Source organism: Myotis davidii, unplaced genomic scaffold (genome assembly GCF_000327345.1).
Source record: "Myotis davidii unplaced genomic scaffold, ASM32734v1 scaffold77, whole genome shotgun sequence".
Lineage (NCBI taxonomy): Eukaryota > Metazoa > Chordata > Mammalia > Chiroptera > Vespertilionidae > Myotis > Myotis davidii.
The window spans coordinates 1121617-1134825 of record NW_006289713.1 but is presented as its reverse complement, the minus strand read 5'-3'; the positions used below and the strand labels follow the sequence as shown (position 1 = coordinate 1134825).

At 59.9% G+C, this 13209-nt stretch overlaps 2 protein-coding genes across 6 annotated transcripts in view; one reads left to right on the top strand and one right to left on the bottom strand.

The window, feature by feature from the left end:
* The first annotated feature begins 169 nt into the window (after positions 1-169).
* LRP3 (LDL receptor related protein 3) lies at positions 170-11539 on the top strand. 5 transcript variants are annotated; one of them, XM_006762171.2, is made up of 7 exons: positions 170-412; positions 1404-1451; positions 6709-6847; positions 8418-8632; positions 9113-10229; positions 10531-10663; positions 10884-11539. In XM_006762171.2, exons 1-7 carry the CDS (start codon positions 388-390, stop codon positions 11466-11468), a joined length of 2262 nt encoding a protein of 753 aa, XP_006762234.1. In that variant the 5' UTR covers positions 170-387; the 3' UTR covers positions 11469-11539. The 5 variants fall into 5 exon arrangements, with proteins under 5 accessions (XP_006762234.1, XP_006762233.1, XP_006762232.1 ...); XM_006762170.2 differs by having other exon boundaries at positions 6676-6847; positions 10899-11539; XM_006762169.2 differs by having other exon boundaries at positions 6676-6847.
* Positions 11540-12536: 997 nt separating this feature from the next.
* The window catches only part of SLC7A10 (solute carrier family 7 (neutral amino acid transporter light chain, asc system), member 10), a 24112-nt gene continuing 23439 nt past the window's right edge, over positions 12537-13209 (bottom strand). The window contains exons 11-12 of the mRNA XM_015562921.1: positions 13117-13207; positions 12537-12881 (exon numbers count right to left, since the gene is read on the bottom strand). Coding sequence (XP_015418407.1) covers positions 12751-12881; positions 13117-13207 — 222 coding nt within the window. The 3' untranslated portion in view covers positions 12537-12750. The remainder of the gene's footprint in view (positions 12882-13116; positions 13208-13209) is intronic.

The window sequence follows — 13209 nt, the reverse complement described above, 5'->3', positions numbered from 1 at the left end:
GAACAAAGGCGAGACCGGCTGCCCCTTCGCCCCCCGCCCCAGGAAGTCTCCTTTTTCTGCCCGTAGTCAGAGTGGGGGCGGTGCTGACCGGAGCCTGGACTCCGGATGCCTGGCGGAGGCCGCTCCGAGAATGCCCCAGGCCCCCTTTTGTGTCTTCTCGGGACCAGGGCCGGCCCCTGCCCTACCCAGGAGTTTGTCTGCCCACCTTTCCAGGGCCCTATGTCGGGGAGAGAAGGAAAGAGTTAATTAGACCCTCAGTGCACATGGCCCCTTATTTACCAGGATAAAGGGGGGAGGCCCTTCTCTGAGCCTGGGGTCAGTCCTGGACACCCTGTGGTGTCATTGAGGAAGGCACTGGAACCCCATAGATTTGCCGAAGCTCCTGAAATGACAGTTAAAAAGAAACCTGAAGGTTTGAAGCTACATGATCCCCTGTCCCTGCAAGAATCAGGGTGCCGTGTGTGTGGGGGGTGAGGGAAGACACCTGCCTCTTGTGTGAGCTTCGAAGTGCTCCCTCCCCAACCTACTGGTGGTCTGTGCTCTGGACTCTGAGTGCTGGGTGGGCTCCCGGCGGGCAGGGCAGGCAGACAGCCCTTTGGCTTCCCCCGGCCCTCCCTGCGCAGATGTGGCCCAGAGCCTGGGTGTCCCAAGAGGGGGCAGTTGCCCCTGCTTCCTCGCCAGGTGGGGTTAACCCCTCCAGAGACACCCTCTGCCTTCCTTGGCTCACAATGTTGGGTGGAGGGGGCGCCCTGAACCACTGGGAAGTCTGGTTTGCCCATATCCTCCTCCTGGTTCCCCTGCAGGAAAGCAGTGCATGAAAGCAGAGGACAAACCCCCCCGGGGGGGGGGGTACTTGAGGGGGTGGGTTTCAGGAGAGTTCCTTGCCTCCCTTCTCAAGGTTAGTGTGGCACAGTAAAGACGCCCCTGACCTCTGCTAGGCGTGCACCCCTGTAAAATGGGGTGATCAGAACGTCTTTCCTACCTCCTGGCTGGCAGTGGCTGAGGTGGCAGGAACCCCTTGAACAGGCAGGGCCTCTGCCCGGGCTGAGCCAGGGCCTCTGATGGGTGGTCCAGGCCTGAGCTTCTTAAGCCTAACAGGAGACAGGAACATACCCCTCCCAAGTGAGTTAGAATTCCAGGCGTGGGAGTGGCAGGAGTGGGCAGGAGCAGCCCGGCTTGCACAGTGCCCTCTTCTGCTGTAGGTGCAGTGGGTTCTGAGACCCTCTGGGTCCCTGCAGGCCCGGCTGGGAGCAGCAGCCCCTGTAGCAGCGCTTGGGGCTTTTGCTCTGTGGGAGGAAGCGAACCAGCCTGGAGTTCGGGCTGTGTTGTCTTGTGCCCCTGAGCGGCAGGTGCCTAGGTCCCAAGAGCCACCCTCCCCTGGACCCTCTTTATGTTTTTCGCAGTGAACATCGTGCTCACTGGCCGGCTCAGCAGCGCAGTTCCTGCTTTAGGTGAGTAGGACACTTCCCTTCCTCTTCCCTTCTTCCCCGCCTTCCGGTTTAGTAACCTCTGAGGACAGGCCTTCAAGGTCCGGGTTCTACCTCTGAGGTCAGTCCTGGTGTATCTTTTCTGCATCCCCAAGAGGCTGTTTGACTTTAGGCCAGCTTAAACTTCCCTGAACGTCAGTTTCCACGTCTATAAAATGGGTGCAATAATAAGACTTACTTCAAAGCCTGTTATTAGGGTTGAATGAGCGAACGAGGCAGGGTACTCGCATGGTATTGACACATGAGGGCTTAATACCACTAGCAGACTGCCTGGTCTGGTTGGCAGATTGTACTTCCTGTAGGCTGTGGGGTTCCCCGAGGGCCATGAGCTGCCAGAGATGCTTCCTGTTTTTGAATTATACCTGGGATTTAATTAATAAAGGCATGACTGAGTGAGGGCACGGAGAGGTCAATGCCATTGACAGACGTTGTTACGTACGTGTCTTGAGAGAAAGGGATACTGGCCACACCACGCAGGGCCACAGGTTCGATCAGGTTTGATGCATGGGCGGCCAAGGCCAGAGCATCAATTGGAGTTTCTGTGGGAACGTCAAGGCAGGGCAAGGCAAACCGTTTAGAATTGGCTAGGATGGTCTAAGGCAGGGGAAATATTGGCTTGCTGTGTGAATCAGGTAAGAAGGTGGGTGGGGCTCAGCCTTGGAGCAGCCGGCCTGGGAAATGCCAGGCTCCAGACAAACCGGCATGCAGGAGAGAGGTGAACACGCTGACCGGTAGTTTGGCCCTGCAATGAATGGATGCCAAATAGACATATAATATCCGAGAAAACACAGTTGGAGCTCTGCCCCCGCCTTTGCCTATCAGACCGGGTCTGTCCATCCACTGGCCATCTTTGTGCTTGTGCCTTGTGCCTAGTGTTGCAAAGACTGTCAGGAGTGGGAAGGGAGGATGAGCCCATGAGGGCATTTGCTCTTTGCTGAGGGGGTTGCCAGGGTTTGGCAAACGGGTAAGTCTAGACTCTCATGGCCCTTGGTGCCACCAGGAGACATCTAAGAAGGGCCTCGGGAAGCTGGGAGAATGTGCGGTCCCCAATCTGGGTGCCTGCTGATTTGTTTGCTGTCTGCTGTGCTGCGTGGAGGGGCAGGAGATAGGGGACTTCTAGTTCTGCCCAGGGCTCAACTTTAGCAGAAACTCCCTGAGGTTGGTTCAAAGAGAGGTGTCTCTGCTGGCCAAGGTCACTGGGATGGGAGGCCCAGAGTCCACAGAGCGCTCTCATGGGCCCGCCTCTCAGACCCGGCCTGTCAGTCTCCTCCCGATTCTCCTTGCACACTAGCTCCGGCTCCCTGCAGCCTGCCTCCTCTGCTGACTCTGCTGGCCTAGGGCCCTGCCTTGCTCAGCACGGAGTCAGCCCAGCCCTGCCTGGCGTCCTGGCCCCCTCACCATTTCCAGGAGAAGACTGGCTGGCTGTGAGGGAGTGTGACGGCGTGCAGGTCTTACAGATGCCAGCCCCAGGCCAGCCCTGCTGCTGGTGTGGTGGGTTGACATGTCTGCCATATGCCTGTGCCCCAGTGTAGATGCTACAGGCATGAGGTTCACCCAGAGCCAGGGAGGGAAAGACAGCCACCGAGCGCCGCACATTTTGTTCTTAGCTACCAAGACCTCAGTCCCAGCAGGTCCACATTGTCCAGCTCCAGGGGCCTCTGTCCACATCATGGTGCCTGTGTTCAGTGTCCCCGTGTCTTGAGTTGCAAACAGTCTGTGTGGTCACAGGTGGTGGTCTGGGTCCTACCTTTTCTGGAGTCCACCCCTGACCCCTCTAGCATTGCTAAGAGACAGCTTAGAAGCGGAGGCCCCCTCCCCCTCTGACCCAGGGCTCCATGGTTGCATTTTCAGGATTTTCCCTGTGACTCCTCCTGTGAGGATCCTGGATCAGGACTGTCCCCTTGCCCCTTCCCAGTCTTCACTGGGCTCCTGAGGGCCTGGCTGGGCTGTCCTGGGGATCTCAGCCCTGGGACTAATGCCTCCTGCACCTTGGACTCTGGGCTCCGCCATGTGGCCACTATGACCTGGGGTGGCTTGGGTAGGTCTTCAGGCTATTCTGCACTCACCTGGCAGCTTCTCTGAGCTTCTGGGGTGGGGGTCCCAGCTTCCTGTGGTCCGGTGACAGCAGGCAGGTTGTCTGGGGTATTGGTGGCCTTTAGAAACCGGGTCTGCAGCTGTGCTTCCGCAGGCCCAGGCCCTCTCAAGAGAATGTGATGAAGGAAAGGCGCTCGCTGCTCTAAAAAATGCCCCGTCATCCGTTGCCCACTTGAGCAGGCCACTTTGCCACGAGGGCCAAGGGAATTTTCTGCCCGAGTGAACACAGGTCCCCTCCAGCTAAAGCTCTGCTAGATCTCTCTGAGTGTCTCCTAAGCACCCCCCAAATCATCTATTCTGCTCCAGTATCTCCCCAAACACACAGTCCTCCCAGCTCCCCATACTGCTGGCCCATCATCCCATACCCTGTCACAACCCTCAACTCCCACGGGGCGTAGCCTCCCACTCACCCGTCCCATGAATGTCTGTCTGCCACTTTCTCCAGATTTCCCAACCACCCTCAGAGAAGTGCACCCACTGACCACATTTTACTGATGGACAAGCAGAGGCCCCAAGATTGGGTTCCTAAGCCACTTTCTCCTGCCTGTGCCTGGAGCCTGTGTTGGGTGGGCTTCCTGCTACCACAAAGAGGGCTAGGGCTGGTTGCCTGAACTGGTGGTACCCTCCAAGCCCATCGCCAAGAGGTGTCCAGTCAAGAGGCCCTGACCAGAGCTCCCAGCTTCCTGCACTGACCCCGGCTTCCCTCCTGCTCCACATTCACTCTGCGTGGCTGGGCTGACACAACTGTGTTCTCTGTGGCCCGCTTTGGAGAAGAGCAAACAGTGACTGAATGACATTGCTGCCCTGGATGTGAGAATTTCTGGGGCAGCTCTGGGGGCCCCTCAGGAGCGGGGCTGTTTGGGGGATGTGTTTCGGAGGCTTTGCTGAGAGGCAGAGCTGGCCTGGCAGCTGTCCAGTCATCTGTTCCTGACGTGGCTGGTGGTCTGAGACAGGCCTCCTGACCCCTCCAAGAGAACACTTCTCCCTCCAGACATAAGTCCTGGAGGGAGAAGTATTCTGGCCAGAGGGACGGCATGCAGGCATGGCTTTCCCGCCGGTGTGGGTGAGGGACCTGGCCTCTGAGTGTTTCGTCTCTGGGGAAGGCTTCCAGGCCATAGCAGGTATTGACTGGGCCCTGCTCTGCCCAGATCGTGTCCTGGGGCTGTGGATACGGTGGTTCCCAGCTTGTCTGACCTGGGCCGCCTGCCTCAGAGGCCAGTGCTTCAGAGACTCCGCGTGGGGGAAGATGCGCTCCAGCAGCCTAGGCCCCCCTGCCTGTGACCCTCCCACCCAGCACCTCCCAGAGGAGAAGGTCTCTTCTGGCTTGCATAACCCCTCACCTCTCAGGGTGTCTCCAGGCCAACAGCTAGGGTCCCTGTGAGGTCCACAAAGCTGGTGGCCGCACCTGTCAGAGGGAATGGCCAGGCCATTCTGTTTGTTTAGTCCTTCCTCTGCTGGCCTGTGACCGGCGTGCATCGCTCCCATTTATGGGTGAGAAATCTGAAGTTCAGGAGGGCTGGCCTCCGAGGGTGAGTGCCAGGTGGAGAGTCTTGGCTAGCGTCTCTCTGACCTGGCACCATCGAGGCTCTGGGGGCGACCTGAGCGAGGTCAGCCTGGTTTTAGGGTCACGTGGTGGTGTTTCTCTTCTAGTCCTTTGACTTTCTTGTGAGCTGTGGATGGGGGTTTTGGCTAATTAGCCCATAGGAGTGGATGGGCTAATGGGTGGGGAGAGCACCTGCCAGGGGCCACAGGACAAAGTTTCCCTCCCATGGGAGGTACTACAGGAGGTGTGAGTGGAAAGATGGGTTGTAGGGGGAGATGAGGCAGAAGAGGTGAGGGGCTGGTGCCACTGTGATGAATTTTGTCCTTGTCCTATGAGCATGAGGACAAAATTTTGTGCAGCTGTGTTGAGAGCCAGCAGAGACCCCTGCTTCCGGGGAGACAGTGGAAGGTGCCAGGCAGTGGGAGAGTGAGGAGGTGATGGCACTGGACTCAGGTCATCATTTGTCTTCCTGAGCCTCAGGTTTCCTGTCGGTATTAGGGCCCGCCTTTGCCACAGGCTTTTGGGAGGATTCAGTGAAGCAGCGTGGTGAAGGGTTGAAGGGGCAGTGAGGGGTGGGAGCAGCCAAGGGCAGGGCCTTGCCTGGTCCTGGGAAGGCTGGGAAGTGGAGGGCATGTATAATGAAGAGGGTGTAGTGAGCCTGTGGTGAGGAGAGCTGTGGGGGGAGGGGCATGGTGGCCCCTCACTCACGCTGGCAGGTGTGACCTCTGCACTGGCCCGTAGTACAGCGCATGGTGGCACGTCATAAATGCGTTGGCGCAGGCCCGGCCGTACCAGAGGAACAGGGTGGACTCTGACTGCCACTCACTGGCTGTGTGGCCATGGGCTGGCCACTTATTCTCTCTGAGCCTCAGTTTCCTCATCTGGTTACGAGATCTACCTCCAGTGGCTTCTCACTTATGCTCAGGATAAAACCCAAATTCTGTGTAATCAGACCCAGCCTGTGTTTCCAGCCCCATCTGGACATTTGCCCCTCCCTTCAGGCCTGTTTTGTTATTTTCGTTCCACGAAGGGGATCTGCATAAAGTCAGTGTGATCCCCTCCGCCCCCCCACCCCAGCCCGTGAGTTCCACAGAGCCTGTCTATTCAGCGTGCCTAGCACTGTGTTTGGCACATAGTAGGTACTCACATCTGTGTTGGGTGAACAGAGCTTCCTTCCTCTCAGACTGAGGGCTGTATTTGTCAAGTCCCAGGGAGGTCAGGCAGGTCTAGGGGTGCAGAACTCTTAACTAACTGAGGTGCCCAGGCCACGAGGCTGCACCTCAGCGGTGCCGAGGGGAGTTGTTGGGCACGCTTCCAGCCTGCCAGGGAGGGGAGATAAGGCCTAGGCTCTGTGCACAGATGGGGTTGGGGGCTACGGCTGCCCTTAGTCCATGAGGGTGCTCCTTGTCCCTCCATATACACCACTTCCATGAAGTCTCAAGTAGTGGCCTTGCCCTTGGCTATGCCCACCCTTGGCTGGCCTTTATCACACCTTGGAAAGGCCTGTGCTCAAGCCAAGAGTCCCCACCTCCCCCCACTTCCTACCCAAAGGTGAGGCCAGCACTTCGCCTCCTCTCCTGACAGCTGCCTGCAGTGGGAAACTGGAGCAGCACACAGAACGGCGTGGCGTCATCTATAGCCCGGCCTGGCCCCTCAACTACCCGCCGGGCACCAACTGCAGCTGGTACATCCAGGGTGACCGTGGCGACATGATCACCATCAGGTATGGGAGTCCCTGGTGGGTGTCCAAGGGAACCTATATGGGTCTGCAAGAGCTAAGTGTGTGTGTGTGTGAGAGAGAGAGAGAAAGAAAGAGGGAGGGGGAGAGAGAGAGAGAGAGAGAGAGAGAGAGAGGGAGAAGGAGAGGGAGAGGGAGAGGGAGAGAATGTGTGTGATGGTGCATGTGACTGAGCGCATATGTGGGCAGGCATGGAGTGCATGTATGAGCATGTATGTGAGCATGTGAGTGTATATGTATGAGCACATGTGTGAGCAGGTGTAGAAGGCACATGTGAGTGTATGTGTTTGAGCACGTGTGTGCTTGTGTATGTGTATGAGCTCAATCAGCAGGTATAAATGACATGTGTGAGTGTCTAAGCACATGCATGTACATGAGCACATGCCTCAGCAAGTTAGGAGGACAAATGTGAGCAGGTGAGTGTGCAAGTGTACGTGTGAGAGTCAGGTGTGAACATGTGTGCGCTGTAAGCAAATGAGTGCTGTGAGCATGTGAGTGTGCCCAGCTCCCAGGTCTCTGTGGGCCTCTGTGGCTGGCTACATGGAACTGGGCCTCGTCTTGCCCTGAGCCTCTCTCAGGGGTTGTGGGGGCTGTGAGTCACCTCAGGCCTGCCAGGAGTGGGAGCCCTGGGGGCTGGTAGGCATGGTCTAGCTCTCTGAGGTGGCAGAGGTATCTTCTCTGTCCTGCAGGGGTGGCTAGCAGCTAGGCTGGCACGGATCCCGGAGCAGGGTTTCTCCAGGGTCCTCAGGGCAGTCTCGGCAGGAGCCCAGGTGCTCCAGCTGCAGGACATGCAGAGGGACATGGGTTGAGGTGAACAGATGCTGGAACTCCTGGCCTGGGTGGCCATGGGGATATTTGGCTGGGAGTCACTCTCCTAAATGCCAGTGCTCAGAAGGCCCCCAGTGACCCCATAGCTCCAAAGCATGGGATGTGCTGGCACAATCAGGGCGCCCTCCTGTCTGTGCCTGCCTTCCCGTGGTCACAGGGCTGTGGCTCTCAGGCACATTCTCTTCAAAGACTTCACCCTCCTCCAAAGACTTGGGGCTCTATGATCTGCTCGTCCCACAGCCTGGGCCAGGGGTCCAGGACTAATGTATTTCTTCCCAGGTGACAAGCTGTCACCTAGCCCCAGCCTAGCCCTGCCCTGGGGGCATGCCCCCTCCCCCACAGTGCACAGGCCTGTGAGTTTGTGCAGGGTCTGTCCCAGCACACCCAGTGTGGGTGGGATCTGGGGCCTTGGGTCTCCCCACTTGGGAGGGTATCAGGGGAGGGAATTACCCAAGATGGGGCTCCTGACTAGGCCTCCACTTTGGCTTTGGGGTGGGGATGCTGTGTGTGTGCTGACAAGGCCTTCTCAGAGCTGCAGGGTCTGATGTGAAGGATACTATTCAGAGTTTTTTATTCTTCTTGGATCTGCCCTCAGATCCCTGGGTGTCTGGGAGTGGAGGAGAGGAGGTGCAGGGTGGGGTTGGCCATCCTTGTTCTAAGCTCAGGCCTGATTGTTCTCTGCTGGTCCTTGGCCACATGGGCCCTGCCTGCCTACCCACCCTTGCAGCTTCCGCAACTTTGACGTGGAGGAGTCCCACCAGTGCTCCCTGGACTGGCTCATGCTGGGCCCAGCGGCCCCACCCCGCCAGGAGGCCTTCCGGCTCTGCGGCTCTGCCATCCCGCCTGCCTTCATCTCCGCCCGGGACCATGTCTGGATCTTCTTCCACTCTGATGCCTCCAGCTCCGGCCAGGCCCAGGGCTTCCGTCTCTCATACATCCGAGGTGACACCAGCAATGGCATCGCAGGGCACCACAGAGCACTCAGTGTACCACGTGGGCGCCTGGGGCCAGAGCAGCACCCCCCATCTGCCTGCTCCCTGCTGGGTCTCCTCCAGGAACCCCATCAGCTGAGCACAGTGGTGGGATGGGGACTCGTCATGTTGCTGCCTCAGGGTGCCTTAGAGTCCCTCAAGGTCACTGATCCCACTCCAGAATTGGTTAGAGTGGGGGCTCACCCCTTCACCCAGATCACCCTGCACCTCAGGTCAGGGACTTAGTCTACCTGTCATTCGAGGGTCTTTATGCCTCAGGTGGCCATGCGAGGCCAGGGGCTCTCCTCTGTGTCTCCTGCCTCTTCCTTGGCCCTGCAGAGGCCCCACTGGAATGGGGGAGCCACCCTGCCCGTTCCTGGCCCTCAGGCCCCATGCTGGAGGAGGCCCTGCTCTCCCCTGACTATCTTCCTCTGCTCTCTTCATTCCACAGGGAAACTAGGCCAGGCATCCTGCCAGGCAGACGAGTTCCGCTGTGATAATGGCAAGTGCCTGCCGGGCCCATGGCAGTGCAACACTGTGGATGAGTGTGGCGATGGCTCTGATGAGGGCAACTGCTCAGCGCCTGCCTCCGAGCCACCTGGAAGCCTGTGTCCTGGGGGCACCTTCCCCTGCAGCGGGGCACGCTCCACGCGCTGCCTGCCGGTAGAGCGGCGCTGCGACGGCACGCAGGACTGCGGCGATGGCTCCGATGAGGCTGGCTGCCCTGACCTGGCCTGTGGCCGGCGGCTGGGCAGCTTCTATGGCTCCTTTGCTTCCCCAGACCTGTTTGGTGCAGCCCGAGGGCCCTCGGACCTTCACTGCACATGGCTGGTGGACACACAAGACACGCGGCGTGTGCTGCTGCAGCTGGAGCTGCGGCTGGGTTATGACGACTACGTGCAGGTGTACGAGGGCCTGGGTGAGCGTGGGGACCGCCTGCTGCAGACGCTGTCCTACCGCAGCAACCACCGGCCCGTGAGCCTTGAGGCTGCCCAGGGCCGCCTCACCGTGGCTTACCATGCCCGCGCCCGCAGCGCTGGCCACGGCTTCAACGCCACCTACCAGGTGAAGGGCTACTGCCTCCCATGGGAGCAGCCGTGTGGGAGCAGCATCGAGGGCGACATGGGTGACACAGGTGAACAGGGCTGCTTCTCGGAGCCACAGCGCTGCGATGGCTGGTGGCACTGTGCTAGCGGCCGAGATGAGCAGGGCTGCCCCGCCTGCCCCCCAGACCAGTACCCCTGCGAGGGTGGCAGCGGCCTGTGCTACGCACCTGCTGACCGCTGCAACAACCAGAAAAGCTGCCCCGATGGCGCTGACGAGAAGAACTGCTTCTCCTGCCAGCCTGGCACCTTCCACTGTGGCACCAACCTGTGCATCTTTGAGACGTGGCGCTGCGATGGCCAGGAGGACTGCCAGGATGGCAGCGATGAGCACGGCTGCCTGGCGGCCGTGCCCCGGAAGGTCATCACCGCCGCCCTCATCGGCAGCCTGGTCTGTGGCCTGCTGCTCGTCATCGCCTTGGGCTGCGCCTTCAAGCTCTACTCACTGCGCACGCAGGAGTACAGGTGGGCGGGCGGTGCCTCACTGCTGCCCGGTGCCCGGGTCACAGGCCATGAGCCTCAGCTTCTTCATTTCTTTGGAGAGGGGCTCTGGGCTCACTGTTCCTACAGCTGTGGGTAAATTGGGGCTCGGGCCACCCATGTGGGACTTCTCTTGTGCATCCAGGGTCCAGGCGTCTCAGGATGTCTGGAGGGTGTGGCAGGGCCCACATCCTGCTGTGAGCCCTTGCACAGTGCCCGGTGGGAGGCGGGAAGTGTGGGGTCCTGGCCAGCCCTGCTATGCTGCCCTTCTGCCCCTTGCTTTCAGGGCCTTTGAGACGCAGATGACACGCCTCGAGGCTGAGTTTGTGCGGCGGGAGGCACCCCCGTCCTATGGGCAGCTCATTGCCCAGGGCCTCATTCCACCCGTGGAGGACTTCCCTGTCTACAGTGCATCCCAGGTGAGCTCCAGAGGGCATGAGACCCTACAGTCCTCAGATCCCAGCTGGACCTGCGGGAATGCTGAGACAAAGTGGGGTAGATGGAGGCGGGAAGTGAGGCCAGGGGAGGGTGACATGGGGGCCGTGGCCAGATGGGGAGGACAAATTGGTCTCTTGGGGTCTCGGGTCCCTTGGGGGTCGTGCTGACCTCTGCCCCCTCAGCCGCCGACCCACCCTCCAGGCCTCCGTGCTACAGAACCTTCGCACAGCCATGCGGCGACAGATGCGCAGGCATGCCTCCCGCAGAGGACCCTCCCGCCGCCGGCTCGGTCGCCTGTGGAACCGGCTCTTCCACCGGCCTCGGGCACCGCGAGGACAGATCCCACTGCTGACTGCTGCGCGCACCTCACAGACAGTGTTGGGTGACGGGCTCCTCCAGCCTGCACCAGGGGCCGCCCTGGACCCCCCAGCACCCCTTACGGACACAGGCAGCGCTGGGGCAGCTGGAGATGGGTCCCCCAGTGCCCCCGTCCATACACCAGAGGTGGGACCTTCTGTGCTGCCCCCCTTGAGCCTGCAGGACCCAGAGTACAGGCCAGTGGACAAGGACAGAAAGGCCTGCAGGGACCCTCTGATGGACAGCCCAGCGTCTGTGGACATGCCTCGGGAGCCCTGCTCGGCCCAGGACCCTCACTCCTTAGCCCCCACTGCCGGCAGCACCCTAGGCCCCCACCCACCAGAGCCACTGGGTGTCTGCAGGAGCCCCCCACCCCCCTGCTCCCCAACGTTGGAGGCCAGTGACGACGAGGCCCTGCTGGTCTGCTGACCCACCAGACGCGCTGGTGACTGCCACAGCCCCGCTTTGTAACCAGGGAATATACAGTTGTTTCTACCCTGCCTCTGCGTCCTTCTTTCTCGCAGTGTGGCCCGCCCAGAATCCCGCCAGCTTGCCTCATCAGCATCCCCCTGGTGGGCAAGGCGGGTGGGGCTGTGGGGGGTCAGCAGGGGAGAGTGGAACGATGAGCCCCTCGTGTGGTCCCATGTCCACACACACACCTGGGGTCTCACTTCTATCTGCCCTCCATTCTGGGAACCCATTTCCAGAGAAGCAGGAGAACCAGGGGAGAGCTCTCTGGGGTGTTGTCTGTGGCTTCTCACTTCATTCACCCCAGAGGGCGCCAGAGCTGTGCCTGGACTGAACGTAGCTGTTGGGCACATGGAACCCGTCCACGTCCACGGTAGGTCGGCTCTGTTGGCACTGAGCTCTCCGTCCTCCCGGCAGGACCTGGAAGAGCTGGGCCAGGAGGCTTCTGCCCCCAAACTCATGCCTGTGGTATAAGCCTGGGCCTGGCCAGGCTGATGACCCTTGCCTCCTAGCTGAAAGGGTCAATCTCCTGGGCACTGGGGCACTGAAAATGTGGGCGGGGGGAGGGGAAGACCCTGGGAGATGCTGCTCGATGTTTCTCAGGGGACAGAGGCTGAGGCACAAGCTGACAGTGGCCAAATCCATCCCCTCCTGTCTCAGGGCCTCGTTTCCTTACCTGTAAACCAGGGTGAGGCATGAGCTCTGAAGTCTGACACTCACCCCGTGAGGATTTATGGGAACAAAGGCCGCTCTGGAGGGAATCTGTGGACTCTCCCAGCGGGAGGGAGAGGCTGAGCCTCAGCCAGGTCTTGCTGGGCCTGGGGAGGGCACACCCGCTGCTTCCCAATCCTCGATGTCCCTTTGGGCAGAGGTGGCGCTGGACCCGACTGCCAGTCCCAGAGAGGAAGTGCCCGGCTCAAGTGGCAGAGCCCCCAGTGCAGGGGCCTCCTCCAGAGCCTGCGGCACCTTCCCCACCTGCTCCACAGGTGCCCGCAGAGTTATGCGCCCTTGGGACTCACCTGAGATAAGTGCACCACCAGCCCTGTTTTATTCATAGATCTTTTCAGGAAAAGCCTGCAGGGCCGTGCTGGCAGGGGACCTAGTCCACATCTTAAGGCTTCCTTATTACAGGCCGCTAAGAGTGGGAACTCTTTTTTTCCAGGAAAAACAACTTTTTTTCCGAAACACCTCCTCAATAAACAACATGTAAACAGAAATAGCTGCTTCAGGCTCCATAAGTGTCTCATTGTGTCTTCAAGGGCTTGTCCACGGAGGGCAGTGGGGAGGGCTGGCAGGGGCCGTTCTCCTCCTCCTCGGGAGCGCCCTGGGGGTAGACCACGAAACACAGCTCCTGCCCCCAACGTGTCATTGACTCTGAGGACAGACAGACAGACAGATGGACCTTGGGATCTGACCCGTGGGATGGGGGTTCTCAGGGAGCTGCTCCATTTGTGGTGGGTCCCGGACACTTGGGCCTCATCGTGGGGAGACAGTTGGGGTGGTTGGCCCTGTGTTGCTAGCACAGCTGCTGGTAGACCCTGCTCAAGGGCGAACCCCCTAAAGAGTCCCATCTGTAGCGCCAGCACTTGGGGGAGGCTGCCCAGCTCACCCGTGAGTCTGTGCACACACTTTGGTTTGCTTCTCCAGAACACTCCCAGGAAGAAAATGGGCACCCCGGTGAGGATGATGATGACGCCGATCC